Genomic DNA, 18,763 nt, shown 5'->3' with positions numbered 1-18,763 from the left:
ATCTGGGCGAGGCTAAGCCTGTTAACCTGATCTCCACGGAGCAGGGGAGGCTTTGGGACAAACTTTGAAGGCAGGAGTGGCTAAAGGACTGTGACAGTGAGATAAAATGTCAGGAAAGCTGGAGGAATATGGGAGTGCTGCCAGCAAATGGAGCAGGGTGGCCACAGAGCCAGCCTGACAGTGAGGAAAAAACAAACCCCACCTGGAAATGGGAGCAGAACGATCCATCTGTAGGGTCAAACTGCAAGGTGGGACTCCGAGAGAAGCCAAAGGGAGCCAGCTCAATCCACCGGGGAGCCAGCAGCTTCCCATCTTTTATTTATTGCTGTTTTTAAGATTCTTCAGCCTCTTCAGCAGTCCAAGGGGAGAACTTGGTTTTACTGCATCCCCAAAAAGAGACTTTGTAATGAGCAATGCTGCCTGGCAAAAAAAATTGTCATAAATTCTAGAAGAGTTTCCATGAACTTTGTGAAAGGTTTTAAATATTTCAGGTAAAACGGAAGCAATCCCCCATCTCTGCCTTGGATCACACAACAGCTACAATGTCAAAAGTTATTATTATTACTGTGGATGGGAAAAAAGCAAATACAAGAGGCCCCAGTTTACTGCACTGCAGCCCCAATCACTTCTGCCTTGTGATGTTTTCTTTAAAAAAATTAAATTCATGGCGTTTAAGACTGAATAAATCAATTTAAAATATTAAAAAAGGAAGAAAAAGGAAAAAGTGCTTTAAGAGAACTGCCTGAGTCAGATAGTCCAACCATATGTAATTAGGATTTGGTAATACTCCTGTAATCCCTGGAACATCCAGGAGGTATGAGGATAAGGGGTTCAATCCTAAAGCTCAACAAACATAAGCTGTGGTACATAATGCACAGTCCGGCTGGGATTTGTTTGTAGTTTGGCATTTTGTTAGTTCAGATTAACTATTGACAGAATTCCGGCTTCAACAGAGATTTGACATCGATACCTTAAAACCCTTCTGGAGCCGACACGAAGCTTTCAGAAAAATAATGGTGGGAACTGTGAAATCTCTGAATTACTGGAGACAAAAGTTGATGGGGTGTGCAGGGGACGTGTCGAGGTTTGGCAGCTTCCAGTGGGCTTGATGTGACAAAGAACTGCAATAACTCCAGCTGGTGCCAGCTCTGCTCAGCACACCTGAGGGGTGTTGCTTTGACAGGTGATACTGTGGCTGTGCTTAAACATTTGGATTCATGTGGTATCAAAGGCTGGCACGTTCTCTATTACCTGCCCAACGCATCTCTCCAGCAGTGTGTCGGTGCTGCTGGACTTCAAAAAGATGTGTTGTTATTTTTGGGTTAGGCTCTACAAACAAAACATTTTGTAAAAAAATAAGGCTACAAAGGTCAGCTGCTACTCGGTTCTTGCGAGGCACCAGCATGTTCCCCATCTCTGTCCCGCCTTTCTCAACCACAGCGAGACTGAAGGTCACTGGGTTGATTTGAAATGTTTTCTTTATTCCGTATTTGACACCAAAACCTCCCCAGCAGGAGAGGGCTGTGCTGACCTTGAGCTGTGTTACCTGAGGCACCGAGCTGCTGCTGTGGCTGGGAAGCGTGGCAGTCATTCATTTCAAAACCCAGGAAAAACAAACGGTGAGGAAGGGGGATGGGTCCCGGGAGCTTCACAGTGCAGGATCCATCCCCTCCAAACGGAGAATTGATCCACGGCTGCCTCCAGCCCTGGGGCTGCCTCCCTGTGCCGAGTGATTAATTCCCTGCACGAGTCCCCTGTGCTCTCGGGCCACGCACGGGATTTATTTCAATTTCAGGTAATTGAAATCCCTCCCTGCTGCCAGCCGGGTGTCCCGTGGGCTCAGAACCTGTCACCCTGCCCAGAGGGACAGACCCAGCACCGTGCCCAACTGCCACAGGCACCTGGTACCTGTCGCAAAGCAGACTCTGCTCTAGAAAGCACCTTGCTGCCCTGCCAAACTCCCTCTGTACAGGTGATAGACACCTGTAGCAGAGCAGGGACACAGAGCTGCTCACGGAGTAGGCAGAATTATAGAATTTTGTGGAAATCACAGCTCCCTGAGCCCTGGCCACTCGCTGCTCTGTTTGTCATCAATTGATCTCACCTTAAAACCTGCATTCTAAGGGCTTTAAGGCTGTCTGTGTTGCCTTTTTATTTTAAGTTTGTTTTTTTTTAAGTAATTGAAAAGAAGGAAATTAAGTGCCTAGGCACACCTGGGATCAGATTTGCACATCAGCATGGTTTTGCTGTGCCCAGAGAAGATCTGCACTGATTTGGAGGACACAAGGCTGCAGCCTTCATGCCCTTGACTCTCATGACATCCCCAGCCAGGCAGACAAGGCCACATTTTGTTTTTTTTCCTTATTGTCCCTTAGATGATAAAATACCCAGTGTATCCTGCAAATTCCAGTCTATAATAAACTGGGGCTGTTCCCAACCTTGGGCAATTTCACAGTGGGAAATGACTCCAGATGAAGATCTCCAGAGCTATGGTCTTCTCAGAGAAGAACTGAGGGTTTGTGAGCCAGGCCAGCAAGAGGGAGTGGGACAGGCATCATTCCTGCCTGCTTAGGGCAGGGAGGGGCTAATGGATGCTCAGAAAGTTTCATTTTCCTCCACTATCCCAGGAAAGTGCCACAAGCACTTCTGCAATCTGTAATCCCACGCACTGGCTTCAGGGCGAGTGAGTCATGGTTGAGCATGGAAAAGGATCTGAGAAATCCCACAAAGTGAATATCCTTTTATATAAACCCCAGCAACCTGGAATCAATACAGCACCAACCACTTCTCTGTTGCTGAGCACCAGCGTTATCCTCAGCCACATGCAGATAAAATAAACCCTGCCTACCTTCTCAAGGCCGTCTTCTTTGAGACTGATGATATCCAAATCAAAATCTGTCCGTAAACCACTGGTTTTATTAAAGACAATGCGTCCTGTTAATCCTTCCCATTGGGCCTGTGGAAGGGAGAAAAAGTAGCAGGGCTGTTACTTAGTATCATAAATAATCTTTTGCCCTCCTCTATATGTTCTTTTAATTAGTCCTTATGCTGGTTCTTTCTCCCTAAAGAGCCTGCTTAATTAATAATCCCTCCATCACTGCTCAGACTGCAGACGAAGCTGGAGATTTCCTTAACTCTCTTTCAGTCCTTGCTACAATTTCTGTTCGCACCTTTTGTGTTCACCAGCTGTTGCAGGACGTGATGACTCAGTAGAAAACGACTTGCATTTATCACAGCATCCTTGTGTGCTGCGTTTATCCTTGTAGTGCTGATAAACGCTGGCTGCAGGGACCTGGCTCTGGGACTGCTCCAGCCAGAAGAAATCCCTTTGTGCACGAACTTGCTGGTGCTTCCAAGGTGTGTGGAAGCTTAAATGTCAGGAATGCTTCCCTCTGTCCTTCCAGAGGGAAAGTGGAGCAGAAGGGGCCAAGAACGTGTTCATGCAAGCAAGATCTGAGCTTTGGAAACAGGCACAGGAGTCTGGGAGCACATGCTGCTGGTGCCTTGCTTCAGTTTTTGTCAGCCTAAGGATGGGGCAGGTGCTCACTGGGGCTGGGGACATCCTGTTCCCAGAGATTTTTCAGTGCTTGGCTGACTGAGGTCCTGAACAGCTTGGTCTGACTGGGACCAGAAGCAAAGGTTTGGGGTAAAGATGCCTCAATTCAGTTTCCCCCCCAAAAACCTCCTGTAATTCGATTTGTTTCCCACTGTTCACTTTGCAGCGTGCCTAGAATGAATCTCTCTGATTCAGGAGGCGATAGAACCCCCAGCGCCAGGTGCTCTGTGCCAGCAGAGCAGGAGCTGGGGGACGAAGAGGTGTCTGATGCCTGGGGGCAGTGCTGGCTGGGCTGCAGCACTGTCCTGAGCAGGATGCTCCCATGGGAATGCCAGGCTGCTCAGCAATGGGATCCCAGCAGTGGGGAGCTGAGCCTCGGGCTCTTTCCCCTGAGCAGTTCCGTGCAGGGAAACAGGGAAACGTGTTTCCTTTATGGGTGGGGGAGCTTGAAGCGTTCCAGTGTGATCAAGGTGGCATAATGTATTCTCAGGGGGAATAACTGGCATTTCTCCCAGTAAATACGCTCCTCTGGCTCTGCCTCATTAATTCCTGAGGAGCAGTGACAGCCTGCTCCCATCCTCGCCACCCTGGAGTCTTGGGGAGGCTCGTGTTTGCTCATTTGGGCGTGCAGGTGGTTTTCCTATGGGATGTGCAGCCTGCAGAGCCCCCTGGGAGCCGGGGAAAACATGGAATGTCTGATATTGGCCAGCTGGAGCAAACACAGCTGTGTGCTGAGCCCTGCAGCTCCCGCGGGGCTGCGGCGGTGATGTCTTTTTGGGCTACCTATAAACAGAGGCCAGACAAAATTAAGGAAATAAAAAGGGGTTATGTAACTTTCCCCCCCCCCGCCCCTGCTTTTCTCGGGCAGGGGTCAGTTACAAGGTATGTAAGCACTGGCCCATCGGGCTGTCAGCTCTGTTTGTGATTTCATCTTTGCTTACAGGAACCTTCTTCGGCCAACATAAAAAGACTGGGAAACTGCTCAGACTTTTCCAAAGGCTTTATTCTCTGAAGGGAGGTCATGTAGGAATCTAAATATATGGGGTACTACATGTGCTTTTATAGGGTTTGGTGGGGGGGATCAAAAGTAAACCAATAGGGTACAAAATTAAAACACTTAGCCAACTACATGAGGTTTCTTTGTGTGGGACAACCAATTATAAAGAATCAATTCTAACCAATAATATTCTAAAAAGATAAGAGAAGGCCTACGTTTTTCTAGCATTAGTCATTCTGGTTAAGTAGTTTTTCTTATCTCAGAGAGAACACCAAGGGGGTATCTGCAGAGGGATTCGTCTCCTCTACAGGGTTATATTTGTTGATAATATGAAATTGAAGACGAAGCCCCTCCCGGGCTGTGTCGATGGTTAAAAAAAAAAAAAAAAAAATTAAAATCAGGCTTTTACCTCTTTTATGAAGTTCATGAAGCGGCCGCCGAACCTCCAGGCCTTGTGGCGGTGGCACTGCAGGGAGTTCACGGTCATCTGCGGCGCGCGCTGGTAGCACACGGACACCACGTGCACCGCGTCGTACAGCAGGGCAGCGTCTGTCTAAAGGGAACGGGGACAGCCTTGGTGGAGTCCCAGCAGAAGGTGGAACCCACTCTGAGTTACCCCCCTGGGTTGCTCTGCTTGATGTTCCCTGTTTGATGGTTCCTTGGCTCTGCAGACCGAAAGCTCGGGGTTCTGTCTAAAATCGGCAGTTCTGGAAGTGTTGTTTGTCTGTGAGTGACTGCTCGGGTTGTTTCTTGCACGGTTCCTGCTGTGGTGTCAAAGAGGGAGGCAACGACTTCTAAATGTGGAAGGTAGTAACAGAGTTTTGTTATTGAGTCTGTTTTGTCTGAGTGTAAAAAAAAAAAAACAGCTATACGGGAACATATTTTCCACACTATTTTATACATGGGAAAATAAGAAACAGAGATGTTTGTGGGCACACATTTTTCAAAAAAAAAATGACACAAGCTGTCACCAAAATCAGGACCTCATAGCATTGTAACATATTCTAGCATTTCAGTGATGTGAACTAGGGAGAATGTTTTTTTTTCCCCCCATATAATGTGATAATTTTAGATTCAATTTGAGATGCCCCATCTCGCATCCAAACACTGATCAGGAGAATTGGATTTATTTTTTGCTCTGATGTGGTAAGACCTCCTAGTGAAAATACATTATTTGCTGGCTTCACAGAGCCACAAAACAGATGTGAGTGTAGCAGCATCATAATAAACCACAATAAAACAAAATAATACAGCAAATAACTGAGCAAACATCTAACAGGATGTAGCCATGGAGAAAATCCTCCAGCCTTGGCAGCTGTCCCTGTGACCTTCCCTTCCCTCAGCAACCAAGCATGAAGAGCAGGAGCCCCACCTGCATCCGTGGGTGGGTATGGACCTCAGCAGGGACAGGTTTGTGAGTTTGGGACTGGAGGAAAGAGGGGGGCAAGGATACATCCATGCAATTTCATGGTGAATTACAGACTGCAATGCCCAGCTGAGTCCAGTGCCCCACTGGATGGACACCTGGAGAACAGGAATCAAAGGCAGGATCCCTCTGAGAAAGGAAGGAGGGCTGGGAGGAGAGGCAGAGCTGGGGACTGAGCCGTGCTGCAGGCACAGGAGGGCTCAGCTGTGGGCAGAGGCAGGAGAGTGGGATCTAAGTGGGATCCCTAACAACAAACACAACAGGAGGGATCTTAGGAGCCCTTTCAAGGTGAAAGTCTGGGAGGCTTTGCCGCTCTGCAGGGCTGGTTCTGGCAGATCTAAAGGGAGAGGGAAGGAGGGAGCCAGTCAGCAATTCTGGGGGTCGGAGACAGCCTGGCAGGGAAGACAGATGGGAGAGCAGGTGCTGTACCTTCCGAGCAGTAACTCAGCAGAGCAGAGCTGCCATCAGACCCTAAAAGGAGTCATCAAAGCAGCAGCACTGCCCATCTCTGGGCATTGCTTTGGCACTTTTCCCCTGCCTCTATCTCGGCAAAGTGCCTGGCCCAGCCCCAGTGCTGTGCTCCCAGCCCTGGGAGCCAGTGTCCCTCTGCTCTCGGGGGCAGCTGGAGCCTTTGGGACATGTCCTGGCCACCTACTTTGTCTGCTGGGAAATCTTTTGGCAGCTGGGCCTGAGCAGGAGCATTACCACAGCAGCAGGGTGTGGGCTTCACCCCAGACTTTGAGGGACAGTTATTAAAGAATGGAAGAAAGTACCTCAGGGCAGACACCTGGGATGACTTGTTACTGGTACAAGAACCAAAAAAAGGGTAACATTTAGGCCTTAATAATTGTTCCTGCCTTCCTTACCACCCTGCCCTGTTCCCAGACCCCTGTGCCCTGTTTGAACTGCCCATACCATCATCACACCATCGAGAAGCCCCAGCTCTGCCTTGGGCGCCGACTGCAGCCTCTCCATGGACCACTTCTCAATGATGGAGGACACGTGTGGGTTCTCCACGTTGAGGATCCGGAATCCGGTCAGGTTCACCCCAGAGTAGCGATATGGTTCTAGGTCTAATGCATAAAGATCCTTAAAAGAGAGAAACTGGTTTAAACATTTTGCTTGGCTTTGTTTTGTTTGAGTTTTCTGCGTCGGTTCATGTCTGTGTTAGGAGCGAGACAGCAGAGCCCACAGAAGGTGGGAGGGAGTACAGATCCCTCAGGAATTAAAGGATTGTGCTGTCTGCTGCCATCAGGCGCTGCTTGCCGAGGCCTGGAGGTGTTGGTGGAATTTGGGTGCTGTATGTGCAGGTTCCCCACACGCAGCAGAAGGGAGCTGCTACCAAAGAGCCAAGGAACTCGCTGTCAGCATGAAAGAGGTGAGAGAATTGTGGGGAGAAAACCAGAATCACTGCCTGTGACTCTGAAAAAAGAGACTCGTGACCCAGAGAGGGGGGACAAGGCAGAGTTTCTGTATCTGGAGCTCCCATGGACTTTTCCATGGAGGATTTGCTGGCAGTGCTGGGGCCCGCGGGGTGCTGCGGATGACAGAGTCACTCTGAATGCAAAACACCAATTTGCTGACTATCAAAGAGGAACTAAGACGCATTTCTTGACATTCTGACCAGCCTACACAGTCTGCAGATGAATGAGGGTGCCCTTTATACGATGTGAGAACCAGAGCCAGGCAGTGCTCAGCTCTGCTGGCTGCTGGCCTGGGAGCATCGCTCAGCGGGCAGCGAGGGGAACTGGGGGCACTGGGGGAGCACTACTGTGGGGCAGTTCTTGGCTCTCCACGTGTCTGAATATCATCTTCAGTGCTCAGGGATGAGTTTGGGGTTAGACAGCATGTCAGGGGCAGGTGGCAGCTGATCTGCTCCCCAAAGCCAAGCAACTCACCCGAGGGAATGTGGTGAGAGGGCAGCCAGGGGTGGCTTGGTTAATGGGAACCATTTGTTGGATGGGACATATTTCATCAGCGTTTATTCCTGAACGATTTCTGTGAGCGTTTCACGGCAGTATAAATGTGAGGAAGTAGAAAGGCAGCACCACAAGTCGTCTGCAATGGAGCGTGGGGGTGAATATGTGACATTCACTGCTCTCACTAGGTCTTATCAAAAGGAGGTTCAGTGTGGGATGAGATGCTGGGGCTGTTCTGTGCTGTGCTAGTGGGACACAGCTCCAGCACCCATCAGCCCACAGGGGGCTGGTGAAGTCCCACGTGCTGCCCTAAGCAAAGCAGAACAGCAGCAGCATTGGCAGCAACTGAGACATCATTCTCCATGGGGGAGCGAGGGTTCCTATGGCTGCTTTGCTTTAATAAGCTTTGGGGGTTTGATCTTTTCTGTAAGCCTTGCCCCAACCTCTGCAGCTCCAGGGCTCACTGCTGATGGATGCAGTGCTCAAATCTGCAGGTGCAGCAGGGACCAAATCATTAATCACCCTACAATGGCAATTTGGACCTGGGTTTTTGGGTTGTTTTTTAACCCTGAAAAATTGCAAGTGCAAACCTTCACATTCTGTTAAAGTGCACTGTGAAAACCAGTCCACATTGCTGACTTTTAAATGACTTCAGGGAGCTAAGGGCAAATACAGTGGTTTGACCTCAGACAGGTACTCGTGTCTCTGGTTTGGAGGGGGGACAGCAGTTCCTGTGCCTGACCTGCTGGAATGGGTCTGCTTTTTCAAGATTCATTTTTAATCAGACATTTCAGTTTGTATTCCAGAAACTGCTGTGAGGAAATAATTTTTGTTGCAAAAGCTGATCTTTCTCCCTCAGAATGTGACTGTATGTGACAAATCAGATCCCCAAGCTCCAGACCCCATGGTCTCTGTTGCCCCTCTGTCAAACCATCAACCCTGGCCACCTCTCAGATCCCACGGGTATTTTGGATGCTGTCCCTGCCCCGCTGCTCCCCACCGACCCTTCCTTTCACCAAGTTCCTGTAAAAACCAACCTCCCATCAGGCCCCCTCCTTGGTTGCAGTTTAAATCTCAGCTGCAGCCTGATTTATCACCTCCTGAAATCAGAGGATAATTCAGAACACCAGCTGAGTGTCAGGACGCGGGGAGGTGTGGATGGGAATCATCAGATCAGTTTCTTCTGGATTTTCTGCTCCTGCACAGCCACAAATTGAAACATCTGGTTCTATTTTCCACCTCATCTACATTCCCTTTCACTCATTATTTTCTGTACTGAAGATTAATTCTTCCCCCCACCCTTAATTTTACTCTCGGTGTTCCCATGATGCTTTCCCCCTTTCCCAGTTTGCCCAGTTTGGACTCCATGGTGGTGGCAGCAGTGCTGAGGACTGATCCTCAGCGCATCCCACATGCTCAGTGGGAAGCTGGAAAGGTGGTCCAGGAAGGGCATCCCTGTCTTCTGCTGCCTGTGGGTGCGGAGTCTCCACAGCTCTGCCCTGGGATCTGGCAGGGCTTGGCCATGTCTGCAAAGCCCCAGTTTACAGATTGCTGAGGCACCCCCACAAGAGTGGAGCTCTGGGGTTCTCCCTGCAGGGGCTTTGGATGTAAAATCTGCATGTGACAGAGACCAGCACTCATCAGAGATCCTCCTCCTGCTCCTCCTCCTCCTCCTGTGGTGGAAAAGGCTGATGGGGCTCTTCATGCTGGAGTCAGTGAACTGTAGTCATGCTGCCTAGCAAAATGTTGAAGCATTTCATGCCAAGTGTTGATACACTGTGCTCAGTATTGACTGGGGACCTTTTAGAAACATTCAGTATAACATAATAGACTAATTCATTAGCACCCCATGGGTCTCGTACTGGGGAAGCTGAAGCACAGGCATTGCAAGCTAGGAAAACATTGCCTTAAGGAATGACAGATTAAAATATCTTTCCCATGATATAACTGTTATTTCAGGAAAGTGGCATTAATTGTGATTGCTTATCTATTAATTTATTATAATTCCTCTTTTCCCACCTCCAGGCTGTACCTACACATGAAATGTACTCCAGGCTCAGCTGGGGCTGATTAATAGGAGGTTATCTGGGAAATGCTTAAAGCTGCCTGGAATAGATAATGGCAGCAGGGGTAATTAAAATGTCATTTGCATTTGAAAAATAAATTTTGTAGTTTTTAAGGGTTAGTATAGTGTGTTTCTTTCCTAAAGGCAAAAAGACAAATTGGATTTTCAAAATCACACAAAATTCAACAGTAGTCTAGACAATAGCATCTTAAATGGAGAAAAAAGTGACCCTGCCAGGAAAGCCAAATGCCTCCCAGAGTCACAGAGGAACTGGCCCGTGTTTAACAGAGGGGAGTTAATGTCAGGCTGAGCTCCCCTCCTGTAAAATAAACCTGCAGGGCTGAAACTTGGATCACAACAGGGCTGCTCCTGGCTCCAGAGGGGGTCCTGGGTGCTTATCCCCAGCTTTTGCACAATTAGGGTCCCACCAAATCCTGGGTGGTGGCTGCAGCCTTGCACTCTCCCTGTGCTCAGTGTTAGTGTGTGGGGAGCTACGCTGAAATCAAAATGGGAGGGAAGATAAAAGCAGAATCCAGATCTGTGCACTCCAGAGGAGTGACCTGTCTGAGGGCAGGGGAAGGAAGAACTGACATCTCTGAGCACCTGGGCAGTGCTGCAGAGCAGAGGAGTCACTGGGCTCTGACCCTGACCTGCAGCCAAGTCCAGCCCTGCCCTCTCCTCCAGGGGTCCCAGATCTCCCAATTCCTTGTGTTTCCCACCCCATTGCAGTGCAGTGCACGCCAGGATCAGACCCCCATCCCACCCTCCTGCTCCAGCTGCCCCCTCACATCCCACCCCCAGCAGTGAGTGTACAAGGTGTGTACACAACCAGATACTTTACCAGAGTGGTGAAGATGAAGTGGTAATATTCTGTCATCATCCCCATTGCCATAGCCTTAAGGAGAGTAGGGAAAAGAGGTTAGTAAAGGGATACAAGAATATAACAACAGCCATGCAACATAAAACTCAGAGCTCGTAGGTAAATGTGGCAGGAGAGACGTGGAAACACCAGGGCTGGATTCAGGATTGAGGTCACGGAGCAGTTAAGCCACACTCAGTCAGCAAGAGGCAGGTGTTCAGATGCTGAGCTAAGCATTGCTGTGGTGCTCAAACCATTCTGAAACCATGGCAAAGCCTGTGTCCAGCTCCCGTGAGGGCTGGTGGCATTTCTGGGTGACACTGGGTGCCCCAGGGCACTGTGGCACTTCACTCATGGGTGCAGGGTCCTCCAGGCTCTGTTTGCACAGCTGTGGGAAAGGGGGTCACCTCCCCTTCTCCAATCCCAAACGATGAGCAGCCCCACACAAACCTGGGCAGAGTGACCATAAATTACCTGTTCTTTTAGTTCCACGCCTGTGTAGTGGTGAAGAAGCCAGCTGAAAGGGTTTGGATTTCTGACACGTGTAATTCTGGGGCTCTGCATCCCCACCTTCAGCGAGCCCCTACGTGGAGCTCCTGCCTCTGTCCCTCCTTGCTGAGCACAACCGTCAGATCCTAACTTAGGGACTGGTTTAGAAGTGGGTCACTGAAGGTGTAGGCACAAGGATGGGGAGTAGGAATATCCTCTGTCGCTCAGCTTTTGGAGATCATGGTCCTGAGGCCCTTGGCCAGCAAAGTTTGAGATTCCCTGCCAGCCCCTACATGGAGGATGGCTCCTGCAGATTGCTGGGATTTGCATAACTGAGCACTGGAGAGAACAGACTGTCCTGGAAGCCCTTTCAGAGGACATCCATGGGCTGAAGGGGCCTTGGCTGAATGACTTTGTCCAGGCCCTTCACAACATGGGAGGAGCACATTTCTGTCTATGAGAAAAGTCACCTTGAAGCTGGTGGCTGGTGACAGGAAAGATTCCTGTGAGTTTGGCTGGGATGCTGACTGTGTGAGCATGTTTTCTGGAGAAAGCACATGCAAGAGCACTTTAAAATCCCCACTGATGAGAGAGTGACTTCAAGTCCCCCCAGGAAATGTTTGCTTCCCTTGGTTTTTGCTAAAATTACTAGGGCGGAATTTTTCTCCGAGGAAGGAAGTGATAATCTGAAAAGAAGAGAGATGTCAAAAAACAAGGGAAAAGGAAAGGATCTGGATTGCAAGCCTAGATATTGTGACTCTAGAGTGTGATTTCACCTCAGGTTTCCTGCTCTGGAAGTAGCTTTTAGAAAGTTTGGGGGCTGTCCCTGCGGCCATTCACCATCCTGGCCCCCAGTCCCTGCATGGTCAGTGGATCCAGGGGGCTGCAGTGTGGCTCTCTCCCTTCTGCACACCCTGGTTCAAAGAGCTGAAGTAGGGAATGGCACCTCAGCATGGGAAGCATCAGTCAGTGACGGGGAGCCAATCTGGAGCAAATAATGAGATCCCAGTTCATGTTCTACAGCTGGATCATTCTGGCTATAGCTGAGGAGCCCAGCCCTGCTGTCAGAAGGAAGCTTCAGCTTCCCAACACTGGCAGCCTGGGGCAGGAAGCATCTGGGTTTGTGAGAAAATGAATAAATGATCATCCCGGTGGATAAGCCACAGGCAGTGGCCACGATGAGAGCAGGAGCTCTGTCAGAGCTGACAGGCACAGCTGTGCCCTGCAGAGCTGCCTGGGACAGTGCAGGGAAGCCTGGAACAGACCTGGAGTGATAGCAAGGGACCAAAACTGAGGAAGGCCAGAAAATCTGGGGTAGAACAGGGAAGCCTCACAAGCAAGACCCACTCTCTGATAGGTTTCTACAATTATTTGCTTTCCAAGAGGGCAAAATAATGTCTGGTCACTCCAAGGGACCCAGGCTGGAGCAGTAGGTGACAGTCTCATCTGTGCAGTTGTGCTGTCTCACGTAATGTTACTCATGGATTACTAATCCATGGGTGTCGCTGTCTGCGGGGTCTCCTGAACTTGAGATCCCCCACAACAGGACATTTAGGTGGTTTAGAGTTCAAGTCTTCTCAGCTCGAGCACCTAAGAAGAGTCAGGAAGCCGTTTTCTGAGGTTTCCAAGGTTGTTTATTCTTTCTAATCTAAGAAATTCTTTCTCTGGCTAACAGAGGTCTGTGTAGCACATCGATCCAAGGCACGCTCTGCCTGCCCTTGGGCAGGACTTATCTTTTATCCTATAAATTACATACCTAATGTTTACAATTACTTTCCAGCACATGGCACCTTTATTACACTGTCCAACTTTGTCCCAAACCAATCCAGTGATGCCATCCTGACTCAGAAGATGGATGACATAAAGAAGAAGAAGAAGAAGAAGAAGAAGAAGAAGAAGAAGAAGAAGAAAAAGAAGAAGAAAAGACATACCACGCCCAAAATCCTCCAACTTATCTTTAAACCCCCTAATATAAACATTTCTAAAAACTCATTTTTCTACCTTCTAACAATCTAATTTATACTCTACTTAATTTTTGTGACTTGTGATTCTTCCTGCAATTTTGGTAATTTTTTCCAGGGACTAAAATCCAGTCCCCTGGGGTCTTGGGCACTATACCAAGCCCTCTGAACCCCCTGCCTGAGGGGTCTCGAGGCATCCAGGGAAGCCAGGGGAACACCCTGGACTCCCACACATGGGTTTTTTACTACTCCAGTTTGATGATCAGTGCTGTGCTGTGGCAGCATGGAACCTGGGGAGCAAGATCCCATGATGGTGTGTGCACTGCTCAGCCAGACCTGCCTCAGCCAGCACAGGCTGTAGGTGCTCAAACCTTCTGTGTTTTCTGAAGATGTGCAATGAAAATCAGTCAAGGAGTGGAAATTTCAGCACAAGTCTTGTGAGAACCTTATTGCCACCCGTGAGGCTGCGTGGGGGTGGCAGCAGGGCCAAGAGACTCCAGGGACTCCATCCAGCCAAATGTCTGCAGAGCTGACTGGTGTAGTGACCAAAATGTTACAAAAAGGCATAATATAGCAGTAAAATATAAATATCACTGATTCTGCCATAAACAGAATTCTGGGCCTTCCTTCCTGTTTGGTTGGTTTTTGTTTGTTTATTTTGTTTTGTTTCGGTTTTTTTTTTTTTTTTGCAGTCTATTATTCATTCTGTGCATTATTCTTCTACTGTTGTGAAGGGAAGCAGACTCCCCTCCTCCAGGAGATGGCTTTGCCTAGCTTGTACTTTCAGTGGAAAGAGCTATTTCACAAATACAGGTGGCACCTCTAGACACGCATTTCCTGCTACAGGCAGAAAAGTGAGGAAAATATGAGGTTTCTAAGCCTCCTAATCTTGAGCAGATGTGGGTGACCTGCAAGTCATGGTGCTCTGCTCCAAACCTGTCTGATGTTACTCAGCAGAGTGGCCAGGCATGCAGAGACCAGTCAGGCTCTGGCTTGGACTTGTGTGACTTCCCAGACTCTGAAAATACTCCGGCATTTCCCTGAGTAAAAATACACTGTCGTATATTGCTAAGCTGAAATCCATTGCTTCAGGTCCTGACAAAACCCCGACACACACACACAGACCCAGCCAGAAGGACTTAGAGAGTCTTGTCTCCCCTAGTCCCCCCTCTCCTCCATCTTCCTCACTCTGCACCGGCAGGGATGAGCTGAGCAGATGGCACAATAAACTATAATAAACTGCATAATAAGTGAGCAGCACCAAACACAACCAGCGCAGGAAAATAACTGGCAGGAGACAATAAGCCCCTTCTATTGCTTCCCATAATAATCCCTCCCAGGCTTTCCAAGTTCTCTAAGCACTTCCCTTCATTTTACATCAAGCAGGCTGCAGGAGAGGGCTCTTGCCTTTTGCTGGCTTTTCTCACCCCTTCAGGGATTTATTTAATCTGGATGGTGATGGAGCAACAGTTCCACCAGCTGGTTTTTAACATCTCTGTGAGAGCCTTTTCCTCTGCCTCATATTGACCCTGAAACCCAAAGGAATTCGGGAATGAGGAGGAGCTGGGATGAGCAGCAAGAATGCCAGTGGAGGAACTTGTGGAGGAAGAAAGGAGGGAGCCCAGATGAATGGAAAATCACTGACATCTGCCTTAAAGTCCAAGAATTGCAGACAGTGCTGGGGAAGGGACAGAGGATGCCATCCCTCCTGACTGGGAGAGCCTGTCTGGATGGAGGGAGAGGGGGGAAGAGGGAAGAAGGCTGGGGCTGTGCAGCTGCAGGGAGAGCCACAGAATTGTCCAGCACCAGCCTGGGCCTGGGCGCTGCATTTGGCACAGCTCCTTCTCCTCCTGTAACATTTGTTTGTTCTTACCTAGAGCCACTTTTTGGTACTTCCGGTCTTGCAGTGAAAATGCCATTGTCTGTAGAAATCCAGCAGTGTCCTTGAAGGATGGACAATGCTGTAGCTTTTGGTGTGGCTGTGGATTTTGGCTCAAGAGAAAGCTGCACCTCAGGGTGGGGTCCACTTTTCATTACAGCCACCCTACACCCATGGGCTCCTCAGCAGCCACTTTGCTTTCCTGCTCCCCCCCTGCTCACCTGCTTGAGGATCTGAGCTGCCATCAGGTGGCTGCAGTCGAAGATGATGCGGAATTCCCTGCCCCGCTTCATCTCCTTGAGCAGCGGCCGCGCATCGTCAGTGTCCAGTGGGAGCTGGCGGATCTTCAGGCGGATGTTGTAGCGGGATGGGGCCATGATGAGCTCCTGCAGCCTGATGAGGCCTTTGGGAGTCACACAGAGACAAACCCACAGGTTACAGCTCTGCCTTCCCCACCTCAGTGCTTCCTCTCTTCTGCACAGAAAGAGATCAGAACCGCCATCTATCTATCCATCCATCCATCCATCCATCCATCCATCATCCATCCATCATCCATCCATCCATCCATCCATCCATCATCCATCCATCATCCATCCATCCATCCATCCATCCATCATCCATCCATCATCCATCCATCCATCCATCCATCATCCATCCATCCATCCATCCATCCATCCATCCATCCATCCATCATCCATCCATCCATCATCCATCCATCATCCATCCATCCATCCATCCATCCATCCATCCATCATCCATCCATCATCCATCCATCCATCCATCCATCCATCATCCATCCATCATCCATCCATCCATCCATCCATCCATCCATCATCCATCCATCCATCCATCCATCCATCATCCATCCATCATCCATCCATCATCCATCCATCCTTCATCCATCCATCCATCCATCCATCCATCCATCATCCATTCATCCATCCATCATCCATCCATCATCCATCCATCCATCATCCATCCATCATCCATCCATCCTTCATCCATCCATCCTTCATCCATCCATCCATCCATCCATCCATCCATCCATCATCCATTCATCCATCCATCCATCATCCATCATCCATCCATCATCCATCCATCCATCATCCATCCATCATCCATCCATCCATCCATCCATCATCCATCTATCCATCCATCCATCCATCCATCCATCCATCATCCATCCATCCATCATCCATCCATCATCCATCCATCCATCCATCCATCCATCCATCCATCCATCCATCATCCATTCATCCATCCATCCATCATCCATCATCCATCCATCATCCATCCATCCATCCATCCATCCATCCATCCATCATCCATCCATCCATCCATCATCCATCCATCCATCCATCATCCATCCATCCATCATCCATCCATCCATCCATCCATCCATCCATCATCCATCTATCCATCCATCCATCCATCCATCCATCCATCCATCCATCCATCATCCATTCATCCATCCATCCATCATCCATCATCCATCCATCATCCATCCATCCATCCATCCGTCCATCATCCATCCATCCATCCATCCATCCATCCATCCATCCATCATCCATTCATCCATCCATCATCCATCCATCCATCCATCCATCCATCCATCCATCCATCCCTCAAACGGCCATTGCTAATGGGTTTAAAAACAAAGGTGTCACATGTCAGCCTTTAATGCCAGAGGAGCTGTCCTAGGACAGAGTGGCTTTCCTTTGTGGTTCCCTGCCACCCCTGCAGACAGTAGAGCTGGATGGGGTTTCTGCACTGGGTAGGAAAGGGAGAACAGCAGGTTGGTCCTAACCTCTGACACCTCTGGGATCACAAAAAAAAGTAAGCAGATGTGCCCTTGAGAAAGGACAGGATGTGATAATCAGCTACACAACAAATTAAAATCTGCATATTTACCATGCACAGCAGCAAAAGGAAAAAATGAATATGTGCTTGGATTTATGAGTCGTGTAGATCGTAACAGTCACTTAATCACAACTCGTAACTTCCTGCTACCCTCAGAATTCATTTCTGTTTCCTGCACAAGGCAAAGAGCCATGGCGGATGCAGCTGAGCATCTGAATTATTGGAATCTGGTGTTGCAAGGAGAATTTCAGCAGATGCCTATTGCAAGGAGGAAGAGAGAAGCATGTCCCTTTGCATAGAAGAAACACATTAGAATATGCCATGAAGGGAACATACTGTGACCCACATTTGCAAAACAGAAATGTCAAACTGTGTTCTCATCAGCCCTCCCCTAAAGAAACCATTTGGTTTAGTGAAATTAGGTTGGACAGGCTATTCAATGTGGCTTTTGTTTTTTGGGTGGTCTATATCTAGAGCTGTGCAGCACTTTGCTTTGTTTAACCATCAACAGCTTTCCTTACATGAAGAACTTGCCAGCTCTGTGTTACAGAATTATCTAGAAAACAAAAAACTTTCCAGAACGGCTTTTTGGTTTTAGCTGGGAAATGCTCCCTCCATGGCAGCTGTGTACTGGGGCTTTTCTGTTGCAGAGGGCCAGAAGAGCCAGGCTGAGATGGTCACCCCATGTCAATGAACCCCCCCCCCCCACGACCCTTTACCAGCTCACTGCCCCACTTGCTGAGAGCTTTGTGAATTAAATGCTTAGAAAGCTCCCAGGGCTGCCCACAGTATTGTCTGGAACTCCTGGGAACCCCTCACTGCACAGGGCATCATCTTTCTCTCAAGAGGATTGATTGGAAAAGTTCCCAAAGAAACCCAGTACAGAAAATCTCCAGGATTCCCTCTTTGAGCCCCTCCTTTACCCACCTGTGCTGTCGTCGTACACCACTGTGGCTGACCTCCATTTCAGATACTGCACAAGGTCCAGGATGGCGTGGCTCAGGGAAGCATAGTCAGGATACAGGTTGACATAGAAAGTGTCCTTGTTATCCAAAGGGTGATGCTTCCATCGGAGCTGTATGTGGGGGACCTCCAGGGCATTGCAGATGGACTGGACAGCGTTGGTACAGGAGCCTTGAGAAGGTCCAAATATTGCAACGACCCCCAGAGCGAGCTGGTCACAGGCTGGAAGGGGAAGGGAGGGATGTCAGCAAATCCTGGGGGGGCTAAGCATGGGGCAGCCCGGGGCATAGCCCAGACACTTCTGGGCACTCACCCAGCACTGATAATGGATAATTACAGCAGTGATGAGGCACAGAGAGAGAGGATGAGTTATGCCAGGTGGGTAGAGGGACAGAAAAGTCCCTGAGGGACTCCTCTGAGGGAGCCTCCACCACAAAACCATCTGAGAAGGGACAGGGCATCACTGGGCTGGCTGGGAGTAGGTAGCTCCCTGCTGGTGATGTCCCTCCAACAGCTGCCAGCTCAATCAGCAGGTTTCCTTTGTCCCCAGCCAGAATCAAACTCCACAAGCCCACAGGTTACCAGCTCACAGCCTTTGCTGTGCAGTCCCTCCCCTTCAGCAATTCAAGCGTGCTGCTGTTATCCAGTAATCAAAAGTGACTGTTATTAAGAGAACAGAACATCCATGTGATGGATGTGAGCACTGCCAGGGACGCAGCGACACAAACACAGGCATGGCCTCCAGACCTTAGCTCAGGATTAGAGCAAACGCTGAAAGGAGTTTTGTGA

The 18,763-nt window shown here is 49.1% G+C and overlaps 1 protein-coding gene across 1 annotated transcript in view; it reads right to left on the bottom strand.

The window, feature by feature from the left end:
- The window catches only part of GRIK3 (glutamate ionotropic receptor kainate type subunit 3), a 107,496-nt gene that overhangs the window by 29,952 nt on the left and 58,781 nt on the right, over positions 1 to 18,763 (bottom strand). The window contains exons 3-8 of the mRNA XM_062509250.1: positions 17,939 to 18,196; positions 15,373 to 15,554; positions 10,805 to 10,858; positions 6,895 to 7,068; positions 4,963 to 5,106; positions 2,849 to 2,956 (exon numbers count right to left, since the gene is read on the bottom strand). Coding sequence (XP_062365234.1) covers positions 2,849 to 2,956; positions 4,963 to 5,106; positions 6,895 to 7,068; positions 10,805 to 10,858; positions 15,373 to 15,554; positions 17,939 to 18,196 — 920 coding nt within the window. The remainder of the gene's footprint in view (positions 1 to 2,848; positions 2,957 to 4,962; positions 5,107 to 6,894; positions 7,069 to 10,804; positions 10,859 to 15,372; positions 15,555 to 17,938; positions 18,197 to 18,763) is intronic.

This window comes from Cinclus cinclus, chromosome 26, assembly GCF_963662255.1.
Source record: "Cinclus cinclus chromosome 26, bCinCin1.1, whole genome shotgun sequence".
Classification (NCBI taxonomy): Eukaryota; Metazoa; Chordata; class Aves; order Passeriformes; family Cinclidae; genus Cinclus; species Cinclus cinclus.
The sequence above is the reverse complement of the archived record's forward strand: the minus strand, read 5'-3'. Positions and strand labels throughout refer to the sequence as shown.